The 24100-nt window shown below is 47.4% G+C and overlaps 6 protein-coding genes across 6 annotated transcripts; 4 read left to right on the top strand and 2 right to left on the bottom strand.

Moving 5' to 3' along the window:
• Positions 1–3537: 3537 nt before the first annotated feature.
• Positions 3538–6135, top strand: SEPMUDRAFT_149185 (FAD/NAD(P)-binding domain-containing protein). Its single transcript, XM_016905396.1, has 6 exons — positions 3538–4459; positions 4593–4925; positions 4980–5200; positions 5264–5305; positions 5357–5555; positions 5611–6135. The coding sequence occupies exons 1-6, from the start codon at positions 3627–3629 to the stop codon at positions 5822–5824; spliced, it is 1842 nt and encodes a 613-aa protein (XP_016760667.1). The 5' UTR covers positions 3538–3626; the 3' UTR covers positions 5825–6135.
• A 222-nt stretch (positions 6136–6357) lies between these two features.
• SEPMUDRAFT_156241 (ClpP/crotonase) lies at positions 6358–10279 on the top strand (the record flags this gene model as incomplete). The annotated part of the gene is made up of 4 exons (XM_016907664.1): positions 6358–7717; positions 7768–8654; positions 8732–9441; positions 9561–10279. Exons 1-4 carry the CDS (start codon positions 7535–7537, stop codon positions 10277–10279), a joined length of 2499 nt encoding a protein of 832 aa, XP_016760666.1. The 5' UTR covers positions 6358–7534.
• A 184-nt stretch (positions 10280–10463) lies between these two features.
• SEPMUDRAFT_45207 (Nitrilotriacetate monooxygenase component A/pristinamycin IIA synthase subunit A) lies at positions 10464–11895 on the bottom strand (the record flags this gene model as incomplete). Its single annotated transcript, XM_016908956.1, has 2 exons — positions 10464–11794; positions 11853–11895. 2 exons carry the CDS (start codon positions 11893–11895, stop codon positions 10464–10466), a joined length of 1374 nt encoding a protein of 457 aa, XP_016760665.1.
• Positions 11896–12824: 929 nt separating this feature from the next.
• SEPMUDRAFT_44412 (DUF895 domain membrane protein) lies at positions 12825–14372 on the top strand (the record flags this gene model as incomplete). The annotated part of the gene is made up of 3 exons (XM_016908928.1): positions 12825–13026; positions 13098–14042; positions 14092–14372. 3 exons carry the CDS (start codon positions 12825–12827, stop codon positions 14370–14372), a joined length of 1428 nt encoding a protein of 475 aa, XP_016760664.1.
• Positions 14373–14601: 229 nt separating this feature from the next.
• SEPMUDRAFT_149184 (replication factor A 1, rfa1) lies at positions 14602–16841 on the top strand. Its single transcript, XM_016905395.1, has 3 exons — positions 14602–14873; positions 14933–16508; positions 16566–16841. The coding sequence occupies exons 1-3, from the start codon at positions 14687–14689 to the stop codon at positions 16675–16677; spliced, it is 1875 nt and encodes a 624-aa protein (XP_016760663.1). The 5' UTR covers positions 14602–14686; the 3' UTR covers positions 16678–16841.
• A 51-nt stretch (positions 16842–16892) lies between these two features.
• On the bottom strand, positions 16893–19067 carry SEPMUDRAFT_149183 (alpha/beta-hydrolase). Its single transcript, XM_016905394.1, has 2 exons — positions 18870–19067; positions 16893–18808 (listed from the first exon to the last, which is right to left on the bottom strand). Exons 1-2 carry the CDS (start codon positions 19017–19019, stop codon positions 17165–17167), a joined length of 1794 nt encoding a protein of 597 aa, XP_016760662.1. The 5' UTR covers positions 19020–19067; the 3' UTR covers positions 16893–17164.
• Between the last annotated feature and the right edge of the window lie 5033 nt (positions 19068–24100).

Here is a 24100-nt window from a genome sequence, read left to right as displayed (position 1 = left end):
CTACTGTTTACTACCTCCCTAAGGTTAGACAGCAAAAGTCGGAATATTTGTAGCTAGGAAAGGGTTATCTATAGAACTATCAGAATTTGGCTCTTTAGGTATTAAGATTAAGTTAATTACAGTCTAGTAAATAGTAGTAGGAACTAACTCTCTAAGTATCTACCTATTAATATCTAGCGGATTGTATCTCTTATTATCCTTAAAGACTACATCTCTTGTCCTAATTACCTTATTAAGTAAAGGAATCCAGATCCAAAAAATATTAGTAGAGGTATACCTAATTAGGTACCTAATATAAGCTCTCTCTTCTATCTTGTCTCTCTTAGCAATGTCTCTATAGAGAGCGAAGGCCTTACAACTAATAGGGTAGAGATAGCTAAGGAAGGGCTTCTTAGTTGTAACTTTCTTAAATAGAGTTATCTAATTAAGTTTAGTAGTAGGGGTCCTGTTAAGTAGGTAAACAGCTAAATCTATAAGCTATAGCTATAGGTTCTTTAGTAACCTACTATCAATTCTAAGAGTCCTAGATTTAGTAATAATCTCTCTTCTAGCAACCTTACTTGCTCTATTCTAAGTAGGAGTATTAGCAGTAGTAGGCAAAGTAGTAATACCTAACCTAGAGATAACTTTTCTAGTATCCTTCCTAATAGTAGCCTCTATATTAGAGCGGACTAGGATAGTTTAAGTACTAAATAACACTTCTATCCTTTTGAAATATCCTCTAAACTTAGCAACTGCTTATAGCTTAGTTACTATAGGTTTACTAATATAATAGCCCTCCTAGTTATAGTACTAGTAGCTATAAAACTTGAAAACTAACCTATTTAGTCTAGGGAGAGAAGGGGGTATATCAATCAAGTCCTATAAACAGACAGCTATCTTAGTATTCTCTGCCTTAGGTAGTACTTCCCTATACTTATCTTTTCTCCTTGAAATTACTGCTTTAGCCTTAGCTAGTAAGTAGGTATTACAATTAACACTATTTAGAGTCTCTTTCTCTAACTTAATTACCTAGTAACCCTTAGTTACAGGTTCTAAGTTCTTAATAGCCCTTATAGATAGATAGCCTAGTAACTAATACTATTAATTAGCTATAGCTATTAAAGGTAGGAGTAGTTTGTAACTGGATTGTATAGTAGTAACAGATCTAGCAGGTAACGTTAAGGTAGGTAAGGTTGACTTCCCCGTATTCTTAGAGTATAGGGTATATACTAACTTTACCTCCTTAATTCTAGGGGTTCTAGATAAACTAGTAGTTCTAGCAACACTTCTTGTTATAGGCAACCGTTCAATAATCTAGTAACCGTATCTGTCGTTACTATGTTTAGGGGTAAGATATGCCTAGAGCCTAGGCTCCTTATATAATTAGCTAGTAATCAACTTGTCTAGCTAGTTTCTAGTATTATAGTAAATACCCTTTTTGTTAAGGATCTGTAGTAAGACCAAACTTGTAAAGAATCCCGGAATAAGCCTTGCCTTAAGAAGAGTAAGCTTCCTAGTAACTCTATTACCTATATCCAAATTGATAGTAGTATTAACAATTGCCTTAGGTTAGTACCTCTTGTCCCTAGATATTACTATATTAGAGGAGGTTAGTAACTCTAACCTAACGATCCTTGCCCTTATAGATTCGTTGATAATATGTATATTAGTACTACTATTAAGAATCACTGCGTTATAGAGCCGGGTATAACCAATTGATCTAACAGATACCTTAGGGGTCGATTCTAGGGTAGTAGTAGCAGTAGTATCCTCGACCTCTACGGCTATACCTAACTTGTTCTTAGTATCTTTGTCCTTCGGCCCTTAAGTAGCGTTATATACTTAAATTGCTTTGTCTACTCTCTCTTTTAGGTTCTTGTCCTCCTTAAATCTCTTCTTAATCTTCTTCTTTATATTATCTCTTAGCTTCTATACCTTAGGCCTCGGGTACTCGGTATTAAGGTAGTAGTATTCCTTCTATATATAGTTCCTACTATAGAGATATAGTTTGCTTAGTCTTAAAGATAAGGATCGGTTTAAGGACGAAGATAATTCGGTTATAGCGGCGGTTAAGATACTAGCGACGGTAGTTCTATACTTACTCTTGAATTTAGTATTACTATTATATTAAAAGTAGGATTGCTAGGCTCTTAATTCTAAATAGAGAGTTGTTACCTCCCTATTAATCTACTTATTAAGTAGCCTCCCTATCCTTGTAGCTATATAGTCTCTATACATTAGAGCTATAGAGGACAACTATACCTAGGTAGATTCATTATCTGCTTACTAGCTAATAGTATCTCTCTTTCTATACTAAACGAACTAAAGGTATATATAGTTATAAATAGACTTTCTATATAGTAGGTAAGAAAGGGTTTCTAACTCTTTCTTTAATAACTGAGTAGTAGCTAGGGTATTAGGTTTGATATATTCTAAGAGAGTCTTGAGTGTATCCCTAATTATCTTATAATTAATTACTCTATACTAAAGGTCTGTAGAGAGAGACTAGTTAATAATTAATTCAATCTTCTAATACCCCCTTTGCTTAAGTTCCTATATATCCTTATTATACCTATACTTAAATTAAGCTAGACTAAGAGCTATTAGGGTAACATTAGTAGGTAGAGCCGCAAAGTTAAAGACAGGTTGTCCTTTAAGCTGTATTAGGTTAGTTGGATCTAGCTTAACTATCTCTAAGTTGATATTAGCCTATATCTAGAGCTTTACTGCCTCCTTCTTAATATAGGTAATCTATATATTCTAGTCCTACTAGGTACGTAGCTTGGCAATCGACGTCGTCGTTAATAATAAGGGTTCGGGAGAATTAGCTATAGTGTCTTCGTTAAATTCGTTAAACTACTCTTAATACCTAGGACACGAGCTGCTAGGTATTTCTTCTTCTAATAAGAGTTGATTTAATAGGCCTTCTTTAACCTCTTGAAACTTAGGACTTAGGGATCGATCGATTATAAGCTAATCTAATAGGCTCGGGCTTTCTTCTCTTCTTCTTAATAAACGGGTTTAGGCCGGCATTCAAGTAATAGTATACGGTCCTTGGTTGTTGTCTTGATATAGCGGAATTTGACTAATCTTAGGTAATTCTAGCAGATATTAGGTAACTCTGAATATCTAGTAACTAACTAATTCCTTTAATTAATCAAGCAGAGCTAGCCGGGCTTATAACTATTGGAACTATATACTACCCTAGCCCAAATAGGGATAAAGAGGAAGCCTTTTCAACTGAAAAGTAGGTTCAATTAATATCTAAGGTCTAACCTCTTAAGAAGAGAAAAGAGGGGGGTAGGTATCCCTAACTCTACATACATCTGCTAAGGAATCAGTGGCCCCTGTTATCTTATATAACTTATGTCACATAATGCCAGGGCACCCATGTCCTTCTGTCCAAACAAAAGCATATGCTTCTATGCCGACGGCTATCATGCTGACCATTGCAGGGTGCTTCCCGTTCGTGCCCTGCACGCTCCTACCGAACTATGGGGCAGGGCCATCGCTTCGGCCGGTCGCTCGCCAAATTTCACTTCAATTGCGAATCGATATGGTTGAATGCCCGATGCTTGCATAACTTCCGTTGCATTCTCAGAAGACAACATTGAGCATCTGCATCAACTCAACAAGCAAGCACCATGGGATCTATCGAAGCGGCGATTCCTGCAAGCGGGGACATATTCCATCTCAAAAGGAACACGTCTACAACCGTAGAATCAATCGACGACGGCCAACAAACGCCGCCCCTTGCCAGACCTAAGGACGAATGGGTATACCCTTGGCCAACGAACTTCAAGATCAGCGAGCATCCGATTGATGAAGTCCGCAGGCTTAAGGTAGCCGTGATCGGTGCTGGTCTGGCGGGCATTACAGCTGGAGCGCTCCTGCCTGCCAAAGTTCCTGGTATAGATCTGACGATACTGGAGAAGAATGCAGATGCTGGTGGAGTTTGGTTTGAGAACAGATACCCTGGTGTACGATGCGACATTCCCGCACACGTCTACCAAAGCACGTTCACTCCAAATACGCACTGGACTGAAGAGTACGCCCAAGGCAATGAAATTCTTGCATACTGGCAGTCATTAGCGCGTAAACACAATGTTTATGAACACATCCGCTTCAGGACGAAAGTAGTGGGCATGTACTGGGATCCAACTCGCTCTCAATGGAGGATCGAGACAGTTCACGTTGAGGATGGCCACTCTAGCTCGGAGCACTATGACTATGTGGTGACAGCCATCGGTCACTTCAACGAGTGGAAACTGCCAAACTACCCTGGCATTAAGGACTTCAAAGGCCCTCTTTTCCATTCAAGCAATTATGACCCAAAGTTCGATCCCAAAGGTAAACGAATAGCTACCATTGGCAACGGAGCATCTGGTATCCAGGTCACCACTGAGCTACAAAAAGTAGCAGATCATGTCGATCATTATGCGCGCAATCGTACATGGATCGCCGGCAGCTTCAACCCGTAAGTGAGCGCATCGTCATAAGACATCTCCTTAGACCCTATGCCCAAGCATCCACGTCCTAGGGAACGATCTCAAAGACGTGCAACGATCTCTGAAAACCACACATATGATACGCTTGCTGATTTTTGATAGTGCTGTGAGAGATCGGCAGGATAAACCGATGTACTTCGACTCTGAGACAGTCAGATCATTCAAGGATCCCGTCAACTACCTCAAATACAGAAAAGAGCTCGAAGGCAATTTCTTCAGGGGGTTCGAGAGTCAGCTTGTTGACTCCGAGACTACCAAGAATTTGAGACAAACCTTCATCGAAGCCATGCGAACGCGTACGAGTGAGAAACCGGAGGTGCTCGACAAGCTGATACCGGATTTCCCACCGAATTGTAGACGCCTCACGCCGGGCCCTGGGTACCTCGAAGCACTATGCGCACCGAACCTGGATTTGATACAAACTCCGATCGCACGGTATCTCTTACCACTGCATACCATCTAGAAACTGAGCTAACGATGTCATCTCAGATTTGTAGAAGACGGCATTATAACTGTAGACGGGATCAAGCGTTCCGTAGACGCGGTCATATGCTCCACGGGTGCAAACGTGGACTATGCCCCTCCTTTTCCAATCGTCTCTGGAGATCTCGATCTCTCTCGAGACTGGAGACCTGATGGCAAACTTGGCTGGCCTCGATCGTACTTGGGCATGGCCACGGATGGATTCCCAAACCTATCCTACCTCCTTGGTGCGTAGTACAGAGTGCCGATTGGCACAGTCGGCAGCAGACTTCGCGACTAATGACGCATAGGACCCAATCCTGCCGGGCCCAGTGGCACTGTCCCTCATGCTGGTAATGTTCACCACGGGAAATTCAAGCGACGTTGCGCTGACTCGTGAGCAGTTGAGATCCAAGTTACCTACGTCGCAAAAGTACTGCGCAAGATATCGACCCAAGGAATACGCACGATAGTTCCCTCGAAGGCAGCGACCGATGACTTCATCGCCTACGCTGATGCGTTCTTCCCGAGAACCAACATGGCTCTAAAGTGTAGCTCCTGGAGCAACGGCGGTCGTCCGGGTGCACGTATTCATGGTCACTGGCACGTAAACCCTCGCAGTTAGAGCGGCTCACATCTGTGCTGACATATCAATTAGGCCTGGCTCTGGAGCTCATGTTACATACGCGAGGCGCGATCCTCGCTGGGAAGACTACGAATACAGTTATGTGGTCCCGGGGAATCGATTTGCTTACTTTGGCAATGGACAAACCGCTGCTGAGAAGGATGCTGAGCGCGACATGACGCCGTATCTCAAGTTGGCTGAAGACAACGACCTGCGCGACCTTCATGAACGTTGGTGGGATCTCTAATGTATACCATTCGTTCGATGTGGAAGTACAATCCCTCCTCATTAAGCCACCAAGTGATCAGCTGCAATACAGATCGATGCTTTGACATCTGCAATTCAGCTGGCCGGATACCATTCACTGTCAATTCATTTTCACCCAGTGCAAGGATTGGACCCGAGGACGATTCAAGAGACACGCAGGACGCCTGATCTTGTTTTGTGAGAAACGTTAACACCCGCATTGTCTCTTTGACGCTAGTATCCGCGACTGGTAAGTGACGTTCTACCAACTGGCTGACAGCTAGTGTTATAGCGTGCATATTTGCGAAACCCCCCTATGTTGCTACCAACAAAACGACTGTTGAGCTGCGCTTCAAGGCACACTGCATGCAGCGATAACGTCTGATCACGACAGTTATTGCGCTCTTTACCATGGGAGAGAAAATCTTGGCCTGTCGCTACAATTGCCTATTCGCATGCCCTCGCTAAGCTGTCTTCCATCGGGCAGTAGTGGTCGTACTGATCGCAACACCACCAGCTTGTCGCCGTCGGGCTCGAACCATTACTCCATCGTGCTGGGTTGGCCGAGGCTGCATGGCAGAATATCATCTCGAATAGGTAGAGAAGCAAACAAAATGGTGGTGGTGACCGTTGCTTACTTCGAAAACACCCTCGGTCGCTGCAGGCGCCGAGATGCACTCTGCGTTCTGGTACTATGGCCCATAAGCCATCGTAGGTGCAGAGACGCCACCACCGTGCTCACCACGTGTGAAGTCCGCCGATTGATAGCTATATACGATTGCGGAACTGCAGCGATCTGCACTAGAATTGACGGGCCACCTCTGGACGCTCAAATGCTCATTCACTTTGCCATTAGCAGCTCCAGAATCGTCGGCCATGCCGTTGCAGCAACCTTGTGGCTCTCTGGTCGCCAATGAGTCCCTACCAAGTTCGATAGCCTTCACGTCAAGTGACACTCTAAATTTGAGCCACGAGAGTGTCCTGGACGGACAGAGCCCAACCATGATTCGACTGCACGCCTATCAACGCCAACTTTGCCCAACATCGTGGAGTCGAGGCGCCAGACGACGATTGCGAGATCGTATCACTCATACGCCCCCTTCACGACCGGCAAGAACTAGAGAGCCAGACCAGGTCGCAGTTGGGCGTCCGAAACATCTCATGCATCTAGGCTGCGCAAAAGCATAGTCGATAATGCCCAGGAGATGCGACTTCTCACTCAGAGTGGTCCGGGTTTCGCAGATCGCCATCATCGAGATCCTAGAGCCCGCCATCACACCATCCTCTCCCAGGCTCGCCGGTCGAAATTCCCTCAGCCAGCGCACCCAGTCATGTTGAGGCTTGTAAAAGGACGTCGCTGTTGATAGGTAGCAGCAGCTCGCCTAAAAAAATCGTTTATGGATAGGATGGCGGCCACGAGCACGGGTGCCCCTCGAATGGATTGAGGGTGATGGAGTATTACCCGACGAAGTTACCCACGTTTCTCTGCGAACTACATGGCTTATATGTATCAGCTGGCCTCCCATGTTTCGCCGAGCATGTCACAGCATACCTTTAGACACCAGGACCCGGAACTAAGACAAGACCATAAAGTCTCAACCGTATCCCACGCTCACTACTCCTTGTAGAACTCCTCCGCCTACGACAATACTTAGCATATCTCATCCAACCCCGCGAACACTTCAATCCTTTAACAACAAAGTTCGCTATCATGCGGGTGCTATTCCTGTGCACGGCACACAACAGCTTGTCGCAGCGGCTGTACTTGGCCCTCTCGCTTTCGCATCATGTTACCATCGAGCTCGCTCTGTCCGAGGAAACGATGATCTCTGCTGTGGCACTCAGCCAGCCCGACATCATCATCTGCCCATTCTTGACCACCCTTGTGCCAAAGGTGCGTCGACCAGAATCACGAACTGAAGCGAACGCTAACATGTGCTACAGTGCATCTATGAGAACTACCTGACGCTGATAATACACCCTGGGCCACCGGGGGACGCTGGGCCATCCGCTCTCGACTGGGTACTAATGGGCGATGACGGCTCCATCGATGCCTCCAACGAAGTGCTCCGGGCGCTCGACGAAGATGAAGTCTCCCCTGGCCGTACGCACTGGGGCATCACCATTCTGCAAGCCATCGAGGAATTCGACGCTGGTCCCGTCTGGGCCTTTGACCAATTCAGCATCGACATTGATCAACCAGGCTTGACCAAGTCTGAGCTCTATCGTGGCCCCGTCACGCAGAGTGCCATCAATGCTACGCTGGCAGCCATCAGCCGTGTCCAAGCCGCGTCTCCGTCGGGACGAATCACCACCACCCTCAAGACAAAAGCCAACTTCCGAGCGCTTGCTGTCAGCGATTCCAAGCCTTTTCAAGGGGGTCGGCTGCATCATCGACCTCTCCTCAAAGCTGCACAACGAGACTTTGATGTCTCACGACACAGCTCCCAACAAGTCTCTCGACGTATCCGATGCGGAGACTCGCAGCCTGGCGCGCTCAGCAAGGTGTTTGGGAGCAGCCTGTACGTGTACGGGGGTGTTGTGGACGACAACGAAGAAGAACGATGGCCCATTCAGCTGTCTGGTCTCTCCCCTCGGATCCTCGGCTTCCGCAACAAGGCCGTGTGTATTGCCACGTGCGATGGCAAAGGCGTCTGGATTACACATGTCCGACGCATGAGAACAAAGGTCGACAAGGCCTTGTGGCCAAAAGTACCCGCTACATTTGGTCTCCTGCAGCTGGGAATCATCACGCCCGAAGATGTCCGAACCTTTGACTGGTGCCCGCCCGATGATTGGAAGTTGTCGTCGTTCAAGACGTTCCAAGAAGTGTAAGTCCTTCGACCTCTCATGTACGTACACACAAGTGTACCCAGTATGGTCCCCCTGACCCTGTCTCTCCTCTTAGCTGGGTCGACTACGATGTGGACGATGCGATGCGTCGTACCGCCTATGTCTATTTCGACTTCTACAATGGAGCCATGGCCACCGACCAATGCTCACACCTGATTGAAGCCTTTGATCACGTCTTGTCGCAGTCCACCAGCTCCAGCCCTGTGCAAGCAGTCGTCTTGATGGGAGGAGCATACTTCAGCAATGGTATTGCTCTCAATGTCATCGAGGCCGCCGTGGACCCAGCCATGGAGTCTTGGCTCAACATCAACCGCATCGACGATGTGGTCCAATATCTGCTCCAAGACTTCCCTTCGCGAAACATTCTCACCATTGCCGCGATTCGCGGCAATGCCGCAGCAGGAGGAGTCGCCCTCGCTGCCGCTTGCGACATTGTCATCGCCGGTCACAAGGTCGTTTTGAACCCAGCCTACCGCGCACTTGGACTCTACGGGAGTGAATATCACACCATCTCCTATCGTGGACGCTGCGGGCAGACTAATGCCAACAAGATCCTTCGGTCCATGACGCCAATCAGTCCTCTACAGGCCCAGCAGATCGGACTGGTAGATTATGTCTTCCCCGGCACGGGTGCCGCTCTCGACGACTACATCCGGACACACATTGCCTTTCTTCTCAAGCCCGGTATCATCACGCAAGGAGTCTGGAAAAGAAACATCAACCTCTCGTCTGCGACTCTGGCTCGCGCTCGCGCTCACGAACTCGGTAAGTGAACAAGCATACTCATACCTCACAAAAAAGAAATTGAGACGGAAAAAAAATCTCCATCTCAAAAAACCCATTGTCGTCGATCCTAGCTAACCTCCTCCTCCTCCTCCTCACAGGTGAAATGAGCCTCGACTTCTGGTCCGAGCGCTCCCCTCGCTATCACACGCGTCGCTTCGCTTTTGTCCGCAAACTCAAGCCTTCACATACTCCTCTTCGCTTTGCAATCCATCGACGCGGACCCGAGGATACTTCTTCTTCTTCTTGTCTAGACGAAGAAGAATTGGAAGAATTTGAGAATTTGGACTATCATCGTCGAATGGCAGAAGAGAGACTTTTTGTGAAATTTCGTGGGAGATTGGTGCGTGAAATTGAAGAGGAAGAAGAAGAGAAAAAGAAAAATCAAGAGAAAGAAAGGGAAAAAGAAAAAGAAAGAGAAAAAGTCGCTCTTCTTCAGCGGAAAGCTGCTGCTGCTGTTGCTGCTGGAGTTGCAATTCAAGGTATTCAATCCCCTCCTCCCGAAATCTCGGGTCCGCTTCTTCTTGGCGGAGAAGCAGAAGAGGGGGCAGGAGGATATTTCGACAAGAAGAAAAAGTCCTTGGAACCGATGTGGTCGTGTTATTATCATCATTCGGCTGCTCCGATGCTTCTTCCTCCTACTATCACTACTGCTGGATCGGAGGAGTTGCTCACGCCGCCTGTGACGCCTTTGGGCGTCGGTGGTGATAGTGGTGGTGGTGGTGAGGGTACAACGGAGCAGTTGAGGATTGATCGGGCGATTAATGCGGCTGTGGCGAGGAGGTGTGCGGAGGAGAGGCCTTGGGCCATGATTTCGTGATTTTTCTATTCTCTTTTTCGCAAGAGATTTTTTTTTTGGATTTATTCTTTTTTGGATTCAAATTTTTCTTTTCTATGAAAGATATAGTTATATCATTCGTTGCACCGAAAGAAGAAGATTGCGAATTACCACAATCCATCCATCCATTTATCTTTTCTTTCTTGCTTACATTAATCATAATCAATCACTTCCCCCCTACAAAAGCCCCCCAATACTTCCTCGCAGGATGCCCCTCTCTCACCCTCGGCCCCAATCCATCGCCCAAATAATTCTCTCGCATCGTCTCTCCCACATACCCTTCCTGCAAGACGCCCCTCTTCCTCAACTCAGGCCACAAATATCGAATAATATCCTCAAACGTATCCGGCGTGACCGCATAACTAATATTAAACCCATCCACATCCGCTTTTTCAATCCACTCCTCCATAATATCCGCAACAGTCTGTGGACTCCCCACAGCGCGAGGATGAGCGCCCGAAATTGCCAATTGTTGCAACACGTGTTGTTTCGTCCATTTCACATTTTCGAGGCCCGGAACAGTTTTTGTCCACGAGTCGATGAGGGATTGAATTGCTGGAGGACCATTTTTGAAAGAGAAATTTTCGTCGTGATCGGAAAATTGGGAAAGATCGGTCCCTGTCCAACCTCCAAAGAGGGCCGCGGTGCCTTCTAAATCGGCGTATTGGAGAAGTTTGTGGAATTTGGTTTGGGCTTTTTCGTCGGTGGAGTCGACGACGATGAAGATTCCTGCGATGAATTTGATGCTGGAGGGTTGTCGGCCTTTTTCAATCAGAAGCGCTTTAGTGGAATCGACGATTTGGCGGGTTTTTTCGGGAAGCATGCCGGGGAGAAACATGGCTTCGGCGTGTTGGGCTGCGAAGTTTTTGCCGGCTTTGCTCGCGCCGGCTTGGAGGAGAAAGGGGGTGCGTTGGGGAGAGGGATGGACGATGCTGGGTCCTCTGCAGCGGAAGTGCTTGCCTGCGTGGTGGATGGGGTGGACACGATCGGGGTTGGTGTAGATTCCGGTTGTTTTGTTCGCTTCGACTGCGTCGTCTTCCCAGCTGCCCTCGAGAAGCTTGTATACCACTTCGAGGAACTCATCAGCAACTTCGTATCGATCATCGTGCTGTGTCAGTTGGTCCAGACCATAAGATTTCGCAGCACTTTCCAGGTAGCTCGTGACGATATTCCAGCCTACACGGCCTTGCGTAACATGATCGAGCGTAGCGTATCGTCTTGCAAGCTGGTATGGATGCTCATAGCTCGTGGACGCAGTGATTCCGAACGAGATGTTCTTGGTCGCATATGCCATTGCCGAGACTAGTAAAGATACATCAAGCTCCGGAACCTGTGCAGCAGCCTTCAAGGCGGGTCCATTGCTGCTTTGATAGACATCGTAAATACCGAGCACATCGGCAAAGAAGATGCCGTGGAACCCGGCTTCGTCTAACATCTTCGCAAGTCGTACCCAGTGGTCGAGTGTTTGAGGTTCTTGATTGGGATGTCTCCACAAACCTGAGATCATGTAAGTGATGATGGATTTGTTTGAGTGATAGTGAAGAGTGGTACTCACCAGGAGCCAAATGTCCTGGCGCGGTCATCGCAAATGCATTCATTACCCATTTTTTCCGTTGCTTGTGCTCAGTAACTCCGTTGCTCGACGTCCCAGCGGACAACTTGGTTGCAACAGTGATGTCCGCTGCATCATCGGTAGTAGCATCGCTCGAGTTGTAGCCAGAGTCGGTCCAGGTGGACAGAGACGCTTGCCGCTGCCAGTACTTGCGGAGCTGGCCCTCTGTCAATAGCTCGTCCATGTTGCCCTTTGTCTATGGTATAGCGATGTTGTTCAACACAAAGACCTTTCCCGTGTCGATCAAATGTACCAATCCATGGTGGTGGGCTGCCTATCTCGGATTGCCATGTCGGCAGAACACGTGAACGACTCATGCTTCGGCTCGTCGCTCTCGCACTGGCTTCGTATCGTCGACTCGTCGCCCGTTGCTGGAAATGGTGTCAGTGCACATGCCAATGTGATGTTGGTGAGCCGCAACAGTGTGGGGTTAGTCAAGCACGTCTTCGTACCCTGGGGATGTGCCATATTGACGGAATTATCAGCAGGAGACCGCAAAGCCGGAAATAGCGTCAAGGTTTGAGCACAGCCTATGGTATGCTCGTGGCGTCAACATGGCAGATGCGTAAACGAAATGTGGCTTGCACCATCATATGAACTCCTGTATGCCGCCATGTCACATAGGGAGCGATAGCCTATGATTGATCAGGCTGGAAGATCTGATGGCATCACCCCGACAAATGGCGTGCGAGACAACTCTATGGGTTTGAGGACCCGTGCCCAAGACACAGCAGTAGGAATTGCGGTCCAATATAATCGGGTATGGAGTACCCCGAGAATGACCTCGCTAGTCCAGACGCACTGTTGTTGTCTTGAACACAAGTTTATTGCTCGTGGTCGTGCGATCTTCTCGTCCTGATCCCTCCTGTATCCAGCCTACCCTTTCCCTCGATTTTGTACCAGCCGTAGCACATTATGGCAGAAGAGAAGACAGGGGACTATTCGCACTTCGTCAGCGAGGTACCATCAGAACAGAGCCAACCTGTCACGAAGCGGAAGGTGAAGTGGTATCGTTCAACACTCTACAATGCCATCATCCTCGGTATCTGTAACTTCTGCGCGCCAGGAATTTGGGGCGCGATGAATTCGCTAGGAGGAGGAGGCCAGCAGGATCCCTGTGAGTTGATACTGCAGAAGCACGGCCATGTGTGTATCCGCGTACTTCACTAACAGCTACGCTGGTATCAGGGCTCGTCAACGCCGCTAATGCCCTCACATTCTGCCTCATGGTTGTAACTTGCGCTCTGAGCGGCGTATTCGTCAAGCATCTGGGAATACGCTGGACACTGATCTTGGGGGCTGCGGGTTACTGTCCATACGCGGCAGGGCTATACTGCAATAATCGATACGGCAGCTCATGGTTCGTTCTCTTCGGCGCAGCTACCTGCGGTCTGGGTGCTGGACTATTCTGGATGGCAGAGGCTGCCATTGCGCTATCGTATCCCGAGCCATACAACCAAGGCAAGCTGCTCGGAATCTGGTTGAGCTTCCGAGTGGGAGGGCAAATACTGGGCGGCGCTGTGAATCTAGGTCTGAATGCTGACCGCAACGAAGCTGGATCGGTGTCCTACTCCGTCTTTCAAGTCTTTATCGCCCTGCAAGCTGTTGCTCCGTTTGCAGGTCTGCTTCTGACAGCTCCAGGAAAGGTTGAGCGCACGGATGGCGAGATAGTGTCTTGCTCGATCGGCAAGGAAGAGAGCTCGTGGAAGGAATTCGTCAGCACAGCGAAGCTGTTCGCAGGCAAGAAATTTTTACTGATCATACCACTGATCTCACAATCTGTCTTTGCTGAGGCCGTATTTTTCACCTACCAGGGCCTGTGGTTTTCGGTACGTGCTCGCGCCTTGGGCTCTTTCCTGAGCGGTATCGTGGCGATTGCAGCAGGCAATGTTCTGGGCCTCTTCTTGGATCATACCAAGTGGCAGCTTCGGATGCGAGCTCGTGGCTCTTTCATTGTCATCATTGCGCTTCAAGGCGCGTGGTGGGTTTGGGGCACAATTCTCGTGACTGAATACCACAAGTCTCAGCCCACATTGGACTGGGTGGACTCGGGCTTCAGCAGAGGTTTCTTCTGGTTCCTATTCATGGTAGGGAGCTTTCAAATCAACTACCTGTACCTTTATTTTGTCATTGGTAAGTCGTTTCGCATAGCAAGCGGTGCGCTCTGCTGACTGTGCTATAGGCCAACTGGCAAAGAACGATGCGGAAGTGATACGCTACGCAGGAATATTGCGAGGAACGGAGAGCGCAGCGCAGGCGGTCTCGTATGGACTAGTCTCTCTGACGACGATGGGCCAGTTCGGCGCGGTGTATGTGAACTTCGCGCTGTGGGCGGTCTCTATTGTGCCCGCCTGGCTCGTAATTAAGGAGTTTGGCGTCCGGATGGGGAGGGTCAGGGACGAGAGATCGGATGGAAAGGGGCGCGGTCCACGGGAAATTGAAGCTCCGGTTTCTCGACAATGATAGGAGGTACTGAATACCATCTTCCATCTATGTTGTTCTCATGTCTGTCCATCTGTATAAGGTAATCATGTAGAGTGTGGAGTGTGGCAGATGGGATGGCTGCCTGTGCCAAGCCTGTGCCAAGCCCTGGAGCTAGGGAGGGAGTCACTTCAACGCGTGGCAGGCGCGTGCTTCTAGAAAGACGCGCTCAAACACTTCAGCCTCTTGCCCCACTCACGTCCACGCCCATCAACATCTTTTCGTTTCTTCTCTTCCGCCGCCTTTCCCGCCTCAACTCCCTCCCTCACCACCGACACCGCGGCACTGACGACGAGATGGAGAACGCATTCAACGCCGTCACACATGGCGTGCTCCGCCGCATCACCGCCGGCGAGGAGGTCATGGATCCCGTGCTGCAGTGCGTACAGATCAAGCCCATGGCACAAGGCGCAGGTGGCCAGGAGCGATGGCGTGTCGTGTTTAGCGATACCGTCAACTTCATCCAGGGCATGATTTCCATGCGTGAGTGATGGGCGTTGCGAAGAGGAGGCACAAGATTATGAAGCTGACTGTCAGCCCAGAGTCTAACCACCTCATCACGGAGGGCACACTCAAGAAGGGCATGGTCTGTCGCCTCAAGTCATTCCAGGCCAACTTTGTCAAAGACAAACACATCCTCATCATCATCGACCTGGATGTACTGCAGGAGTACGGCGAGCAGGAGAAGCTAGGGACGCCGGTGGCAATTGAGGGCGGCCAAAAACCGGAGGCACAAGCGGAGGTTAAGCCTCAGCCCGGCAACATAACAGGAAACAACTTCTACGGGCAGCCGCAGCAGAAGCCTCAGGCGCCGGTAAAGCAGGAACCGCAGCGCTCGCTCCCATCGCGCACGAATGGCGCTTCTCACAACGGCCCTCACGGCAACATCACACCCATCGAAGCCATCTCTCCCTACACCCACAAATGGACGATCAAGGCGCGATGCACTCACAAAGGCGACATCAAGACATGGCACAACAAGAACGGCGAGGGAAAGCTCTTCAGCGCGAACTTTCTGGACGAGTCGGGCGAAATCCGCGCCACCATGTTCAACGATCAGGTCGATCAGTGGCATGAGGTGCTGCAGGAGGGTAGCGTCTACTACATATCGAGCCCCTGCAGAGTTCAGCTCGCCAAGAAGCAGTTTTCCAATCTGCCCAATGACTACGAGCTGACGTTCGAGAATCAGACTTTGGTGGAGAAGGCCGAGGACAACGATGGAGTGCCACAAGTGCGTTATAACTTCATCACTATCGAGGCACTGCAGACGGTGGAGAAGGACTCGACTATTGACGTGATTGGTGTCGTGTCCGAAGTTGGTGAGGTCAACGAGATAGTATCGAAGACTACATCCAAGCCCTACAGCAAGCGTGATCTCACCTTAGTCGACGATACAGGCTACAATGTTCGCCTTACGATTTGGGGCAAGACTGCAGAATCCTTCGATGCACAGCCAGAATCAGTGATCGCCTTCAAGGGTGTCAAAGTGGGCGACTTTGGGGGTCGATCGCTTTCGCTGCTCTCCAGTGGCAGCATGAACGTGAACCCAGAGATCGACGAGGCGTTCAAGCTCAAGGGCTGGTACAGCGCCAGTGGCCACAACGAGACCTTCGCCTCTCATGCCAACACCATGTCGACTGCTGGCGCAACGGGCGGTGCTGGCCGAAATGATACCAAGACCATCTCGCAAGTGCGAGACGAGAACCTCGGCATGACCGACGATACGGACTGGTTCAGCACCAAGGCCACCATCATTTACATCAAACAAGACAACTTTGCATATCCCGCTTGCCAGACCACCGATCCCCAGCCTTGCAACAAGAAGGTCCTGGAGGTCGAGGAAGGCAATTGGCGCTGCGAGAAGTGCGACAAGAGCTGGCCTTCGCCCAAGTACAGATACATCATTTCAGTCAATGTCAGCGATCACACTGGCCAGATCTGGCTCAGTTGTTTTGACGAAGTCGGGCAGCAAATCCTCGGCATGCCAGCCAACGACCTCATGGCCATGAAGGAGGAGGGTGATGACAAGCGTGTCAGCGAGGCGTTTTCGGACGCGAATTGCAAGTCGTACATCTTTCGATGCAAAGCGAAAATGGACACGTTCCAAGATCAGCAGAGGTATGTCGCACTGGGAGATGACTGAGGAGTATGAGAACGTGCTAACGTGGCGTCCAGAGTACGTTACCAAGTGCAATATGCCCGAACAATCGACTATGTGCAAGAAGCAAAGAGGTTGGCAGACATCATCAAGCAGTACAACATCCAGTCCGACACCCTGTTTGTGTAAAACGTGGATTGCTGGCAACGAATGTGTTGTTGGGCGTTGAAGGCGTAACAGGTGCACGCAGACAGTATGAGTGATGTCGACACATGGCTGTCTGCCTGAAGTCCTAGAGACTTGTAATGCTGTTCTAGAAAAGACACCGCAGAAATGGAAAAACCGAATGAACGCAGTTGATCAATTCTCTCACGAGATCTTCTTCTCTTTTGTAATGTGAGGGAAATTCAAAGAGTTATTTTGCTAACATGACTGATGTGTTGGCTTCTACTACTACTGCTAACTGGTTATTGCATAAGGGTATCTCCCCCCCTTAAGCCCAACCTACCTACTTATTCTACCTTGCTCTACCTCCGTCAGAAGCTCATGTATGCATTCAGCTCGATAGTTACTTCATCTCGTCGCTGTGGCTGTAGCTATACTAGTAGCTGTAGTAGCTGTATACGAATAAGAATGCTACCTATGATGTAAGACGTGCTCTTCATAATATCGACGATCATACTGTACTCGTTGTCGACGTCGTCGACGTAGTACTTTTAGTAGTAGAAGTAGAATCTCTACAACCCCACCAGCCAGGTGTGTGGCAGGTTATTGTAGTCGTAGTGGATGGCGTAGAAACTGGCTTCGTCGTGGTGGTTGTTGTAGCTGTGGGAAGCAGCAGGGACGATGTGCTGATAGAAGAAGAAGAAGAAGGAATTTTTGTTTTTGATGGGAGGACATCTTTACAGCCGAACCAGCCGGGGGTGTGACAGGTTGTTGTTGGAGTTGGAGGGGATGTTGTTGTTGTGGTTGTGGTTGGGGTTGGGGACATGGTTGTGGTGGGTTTTGTTAAGGATGGACTGCTGGTTGTTGTTGTGGTGGTGTCTTTGCAACCCCACCAGCCAGGTGTCTTGCAAGTAGCCGTTGTACTACTACTGGACATACTCGTCAATGTAGTCGTGGTGGTGGTCTCTGTCCCGTTGCTCTGGAAGAACTTCCATAAGTAGCAATCTTGACAATCCGCGTCTTCTTCTGCAGAAGGGACTTCATCATATTTCTCGAGAACGTCGGGAATTACGACGTTCATGCGATGGTTCGCAACAGAGACATGCCACCCGAGTTCGGTGACGGTGTTGTACACGTGCTTGGTTCCAGTATGACACTGGCCTTCGAATGCATATCCGGCGATTGTGCAGCCCGAGTTCCACGCATTGCAAGTACCGGCAAAGATCGGATCTGCGGTGTGACCGTAGTGATGTACACCAATATCCAGCTGGGAACCCGAGCCGATGTGATACTGGGGTGGAGTCGGCAGTCCCAGTCGTGATGCGGCCAATGCGTCAGGATATGTCTCGAAGGTCATGGTCGGCAGTCCATATGTGAGGCCCAGTAACGCAGAAACAACACCTCCGAGACTGTGACCGGCAAGCCAAATGTCCGCGTGGGGATACCTCTCCGTGACGTTGTGATACAGATCGCGTGCAGCCCAGTAGTAATGAGCTTTGTCCTGCAGCGAGCGCACGAGACATGTATTGTTGCAGGTGTATTGGGAGGTCATACAATCACACGCTGGCTTCCATGCGTAATGAATGCCTTGTGCGCAACAACACGAGCCAAAGAGATTGTCATTCAACTTGTCGTGCCCCGTCGTTTCTTTCCCATCGAATATCGCCATGGAAGTGCCCTTGAGCCCGATCACGACGGTCGAATTGGTCTGGTCCGCGAAAATGTGTCCCCGGAGACCATCCAATTGCCACCCAAAATCGTCTGTGTAGTTGAATCCACCTTTGACATCTTTCCAGCCATCGCCCCACGGTTCTGTGACATAGGCATTCGCAGCGATCGTGGCGAATGTGATGACTGTGCTCTTGTCTGTCGTGTTGGGAGCAGCGATCTCATCTACCGTCCACTCGTCCGCCATGAGCGTCTTCGGTCCACCATGGCTCCGCGCATAGCTGAACAAGCTCTCCGTCGCAGCTGGACTGCGCTCTACCATGCGCTGTATCCTCATCGGAGCCACGCGGGCAGGCAATCTCGCTGGAGCTTTGGCCCTACAGCCCAACTGATCCTTGACATAGAGAGTTTGGTCCTGCGGGATATCGATATATCGGTGTAGTCGGGGATGGTCGAAGGTGCCATGATGATATACATGTCGTAGAGTCTGCGGAAGTCAGCCAGCTGCATGTTGTCAACGTACCTCACCTACAGCTCCTATCGCATACAAATTCTTTCTCTCCTACGAGTTTGTTCGAATCAGCTACAACGGGCATATGTGGAGGCAAAAGCACTTGCTGCTGTTGCTGCTGCGCTTGCACGTGAGGGCCGAGTGACAATAGCAGGCAACACAGCCCGATGGATCTGAGGATGGACATGGTACTGCGTAGATGGTCTGGAGGCTAAAGATGAGTACCTCATGGATGAAGCACCGCCATCGCGATACTCTACCGCGAACGAAGTCGCTTCGATCCCCACCCAAGCAGCGACTGGTGATAGTTTGTTGTGATATCACCGGTCATGTGGTCATGTCATTGTTCGGGTTTGAGATGGGATTAGAACGATAGTCGTTGGTCTTGGCACATCAACAATGCACGGACTTGGCTGTGAACACCTGCAAGATAAAAAGTGGTATACTACCTAACCGCGATCTGGGGGGAGGCTGTTAGCGTGTCAACGTAGTGTTAGTATCATAGTGTGAAATAATACGTATAAAGTTCTAGAGCGTATTAGGTTGGTGTTAGCGAAGGTACCGTGTTGTTGTATATAGGTGTCGTAGTGTTGCTATATATCGCTTTATAATCCGTGTTAGACTAAAGTTCTATATCAAAATTGAATTCTATATCAGAATTCTCAAACGTATTAGCCTTACTATACGTATTAGCAGGTACGACGTGTTAGTAAACAGAACGTATTACCCTCTCTATATATATCCTTACCTACGACGTGTTATCACTTTATACTATATTAACATACGAGCTTGTACTTTATATATAGTATATTGAAATTACGTATTACGTACTTTGCTTGCCTCTAGCCCCCTCCGCTAGCCTATCCTATACTACCTTAGTCTGTCGCCTATATACTGTCTACTATATGTCCGTTACGATACCTACATTACGCGCCTTTTAGTAAAGGTATTGTTCGTCTAGAACTCCTATCCTAATGTTATCTATATCTAACCGTTATGCTTGCAACACGTCCGTTATATAATCCTATATTAGTAGCCTCGTCTTCCCGTCCGTCGTCTCTTATCTGTTATCTATCGAGTCCGTCTATCTATCGAGTCCGTCTATCTATCGAGTCCGTCTATCGAGTCCGTCTATCGAGTCCGTCCGTCTATCGAGTCCGTCTGTCTATTAAGCAGCGATATATCGACTAGTCCGCTATAGCTACTATAAGGTATACTATAACTAGATAAAGTCCGTAGAAGTTAACACTTTATCGCCGGTCGCTAAAGAGACAGCGTTACTATTGCCGCGAACAGGTATAACGTATATATACTCCGTACTAATCGAGGGCAATCCGAAGAGCGTAGGTTTTAGTATTATAGTAAGTACAATACGGCGGTATCCTCGTCCGAGTATTAGATCCTCTATACCGGCTACCGGAGGGAGCAGTATACCTATTACGAACAGTCGCTATCGGCCTTCGAAGGTATAGACGGTAATCTGGTTAATCTATAGGATACTACCGCTAGTACGTAGACGGACAAAGTTGCTAATCTTATATATATATCGTCGCTAGCTTGCTAGGTCGTAGAAGGTAACCTTCTTACTCTAGACAAATAAACTAGTAAACACGATAATACTCGGTATATTGTACTCGCGACTATAGGCTATAGAGAGTACTATAGCAAATTCTAGAGTTATCTAAGACGCGCGTGTCGGTAGTCTAAGGGACCGGATAAACCTAAGTAGTTTCGTCTGTTAGTATATACTATTGTATAGGAGATAGAGGGTATTATACTTAGCCTAGATACAACTAACGGCGGTAGGATTAATATAGCGTATATCGCTAGTAATACCCTCGAGCTCGTCGTTATCGTCGTCTAGTTTAAGGCCTGCCTGCTCCGATCGTAGTAATAATATCGCAAACAGGGTAGGACAACTAGTATATATATCCTTTACCAAGCGCGTTACTACCTTATTCTCCTCTTCTTTAAAGCTATTAGCTAGTACAAACCGGAGCGTTATACGTAGGTTCTCCTTTATTAACAGATCCTTCTCTAGGTGCCGATAGTTAGTAGTATAGATCTACTTCTTGAATGCCCGGTGCTTGTCTTCGCTAATAAGTAGGCCTTATTATAGGTACAACCTACCCTAGTAGGTATGTAGGGTAGGTTAGGTATTGGCAATACCTAATAGGTATAGGTATTTAGCTAGGTAAACCCAACCTATCGGGTTGGGTACAAACCTAGTAGGTATTACGATACCTAGTAGGTATTGCGTACCTATTGGGTATTAATTTTTCGTAAACAGAAAGAAAAAGCCTAGAAACCGAGTGCCCTAAGAGCAAGTTATTTGAACTAGGTATTAGAAAAGAAACTGTATATAAGCCCGATATAAATAAGAGGAGAAAGAGAGTAGTTAGATCGAATGAATAAATATAGAAGAATATATACGCTAGATTATAGCTTATAATATTTTGAAACTTAAGTACTATAGTCGGCAAATATAGTCGGTAGGTAAACTTTATACAAGCTTAAACTAAGCTCGCTATAATCGTCTCGTAGCATCCCGGAGGCACTCTTACGTAAGCTTGAAGCTTAGGCGTACCGATCGCCTTAGCTCCTCTACCCTATCTCCCTTATTATCGCTAATTGTATCTAAGTTACTAATCCGTTCTATAAGATCTTTTATCTACTCTCGGTCTTTACTTAGGATCTCCTATAAAGTTAGAGTACTAAGAAGCGCTTAAGCAGCCTCTATAGCCTTATAGGCGATAAGAACTCTAGTATCGTACTTATCGTCGCGGTAGCGGAAACGGGATACTATTAGTTTAGAGAATGTTAATACAGAGTATTAGCGATTGAAACGACTTTAGTATCGAGCGATACTAAAATCGCGCTTATACCTAACTCCGGCCGTAGGAATATAGAGAATATCCCGCACTATTAGTACGAGAGTAGGGTACTTAGGCTTAAGCGAAGACTATATCTTTAGTACCTCGAATAGATCCCCTTTATCTATATTAGCGTCTAGATAGTCGGTAAGCTCGTTACCCTTACGAGTGCTACGTCGTTGAGTTTAAGAAGACTCTGTACTCCTACTAAGAGTAAAGTCGATCTAGCCCTTATACCGACTACTTCTACTACGTAACTCGTAGGTAGAAGTGCTCGATAATAGACGATAGCTCTTCTCCTACTCTGTTCTTAGCTTACCCTCGTAATACTCGTAGTAGCTTTTATCCCCGAAGTTATCGCGTACCTAGAACTTCCGCTTAAGGTAGGGGGTAAGGAGGATACTAATGCTGTAGTAATCGCTAAATCGATCCTAGGTATCTCGATAATATTTCTTAAGCTTAGCCTAAGTAGCCTCGTATACCTAATATATATCCTTCTTCTAAGGTATCCTCTTATTCTTGAGTCGCTTTATCGCCTCCTCTAGAATATCGAAAAGCTAGTTATAGTATATAAGGACAAGGTAGATAGTCGGACCTTTCGTTATTCCGATCGTTACTATCGCCGCTACGAATAGTTTTATAAGGTCGATAAGGTACTTAACCCTTTGCTACTCTTCGGAATCGATACCTATATCTTTACTTAGGTCGAGTCGATCGATATAAGATTCGATAACTCTTTGCAGTCTGCTAAAGCGATCGAGCATTAATGTTATTAAGGACTACCTTATCTTTATGTCTTGAACGACCCTTAGGATCCGATCTTAAACGCTATTCTACCGACGGTACTTTACAAATAGCTCCTTCTTTTAAAGTATCTCTCTCTATAGGTCGATAAACTGCTCGAACCTTTAAGAGCTCGAGTTAATAAAGACGCAAAGTTTCCGGATCTAGGGATCGAAATTAGCGAAGGGAATCTCGAGTGCCGACTATAATTACCGACTACGAGAGCCGACTACACTTTGAAAATAGGAAGGTTAATAGGCGATAGGCCGTAGAGACTAATCTTACCTTTAGAAGGAGGTAAGGTATACTATTAGCTTAAGGGCGGCTAATCTGCTTACTCTGTTTTCTCCTTCTCTATAATATCTGCCGATCTTTCTCGTAATCCTAGTATTCGGAAAGGTCGTTAGTCGGACAGAGCCCTAGGCGGTCGAAAAAGGCCTTTAAGGGAAGCTAGGTAGTATATACAAAGTAGGGAAATCGCTCGGGACGGCTAGCTTAATTATACTCCGCGATTGCCTCCTCCTTATCCTCTCCTATCTCCGAGTCGGGACTGCTCTCCGTACCTTCCTCTAAGCTCGTTACTAGCCTCCTAGCCGTTATACCGTACCTCTCTTAATAAGTATTAATCGCTAAAATACTATAGAATATTAGAAGGAAGTAGGAAGAGTAAAGCAAGTAGTCTTATATCGTATTATATAGGGTCTTATTGTTCGAGGTATTGTCGTACGTAATTGCAGTTAATCGGCACTTAATCTCGAACTCTTATAAGATTTCGAATAGTATCTCTGTAAGGTAATTACTAGTATAACGGCTAGTAATATATAGAAAGCTAAGTATCCCTTCGTACTAGACCTAGTAGTCGTTAATCTAGTAGACCCGGATAGTAAGGAATAAGGTTTTTATACCTCTGGATTACTAGCTATTATACGCGATAGCTATCTTAAATCTACTAGTAAGACAGGTCTTAAGGGATTTAGCAGACTCTTAAACCTTAGTACCGAGTATCCTACGGTATATCGAGGTAGATTTGAACTAAATTGTCTCGACCTATCCCGGGAGTAGGGCTATATAAGTCTGTTTTACTAACGGTCGTTCAAAGAACTGGAATAGTAGACTATTATCGATAATTATCTCGAAGGATAAGCGCGGGAAATCGTCCGGTATATAGCCTAGGTCCCTTGTCTATCGCGGATTGCTTATAGTCTAGAGATAAAGTTTTAGTATAGTCACTTAGACGTAGTCGGCAGATATAGTCGGCAGGTATAGTCGGCAGGCATAGTCGGCAGGTCTGGTCGTCGGTAGTTAGTACTTACTTGTCGATACTTTACAGTTGCAAACATCTCCTTCGTAAACCCTCGCTTATCTTATTTCTCCTAGTAGTTCGAGGAGTCTAGATACTTCTCGACAGATATTGTACCGGTATTCAGTATAGGATGTTTTAGTACAGCGTTATAGTACCTATATACGACTTTAGGTATCGTATCTTCTTAAAGCATTCCCTTCTCTAGGAAATCCTATACCTAAGATATCCGAGACTTACTCCCTTAGGTAACTAGGGACCGATCAAATATAGTACGACCGTTCCGCTTTTTAAGCCGCTTCCTAGTATAGT

The sequence above is a fragment of the Sphaerulina musiva genome, assembly GCF_000320565.1.
Source record: "Sphaerulina musiva SO2202 unplaced genomic scaffold SEPMUscaffold_5, whole genome shotgun sequence".
Lineage (NCBI taxonomy): Eukaryota > Fungi > Ascomycota > Dothideomycetes > Mycosphaerellales > Mycosphaerellaceae > Sphaerulina > Sphaerulina musiva.
This window is presented reverse-complemented; position numbering and strand designations above follow the sequence as displayed.

Coding starts and splice junctions, on each gene's coding strand:
- SEPMUDRAFT_149184 (XM_016905395.1), top strand. CDS start 14,687: ATGGAGAACGCATTCAACGCCGTCACACATGGCGTGCTCCGCCGCATC. Junction 14,874..14,932: donor CCAGGGCATGATTTCCATGC/GTGAGTGATGGG, acceptor CTGTCAGCCCAG/AGTCTAACCACCTCATCACG. Junction 16,509..16,565: donor ACGTTCCAAGATCAGCAGAG/GTATGTCGCACT, acceptor CGTGGCGTCCAG/AGTACGTTACCAAGTGCAAT.
- SEPMUDRAFT_149185 (XM_016905396.1), top strand. CDS start 3,627: ATGGGATCTATCGAAGCGGCGATTCCTGCAAGCGGGGACATATTCCAT. Junction 4,460..4,592: donor ATCGCCGGCAGCTTCAACCC/GTAAGTGAGCGC, acceptor GATTTTTGATAG/TGCTGTGAGAGATCGGCAGG. Junction 4,926..4,979: donor ATACAAACTCCGATCGCACG/GTATCTCTTACC, acceptor ATGTCATCTCAG/ATTTGTAGAAGACGGCATTA.
- SEPMUDRAFT_149183 (XM_016905394.1), bottom strand. CDS start 19,019: ATGTCCATCCTCAGATCCATCGGGCTGTGTTGCCTGCTATTGTCACTC. Junction 18,809..18,869: donor TCGTAGGAGAGAAAGAATTT/GTATGCGATAGG, acceptor TGACTTCCGCAG/ACTCTACGACATGTATATCA.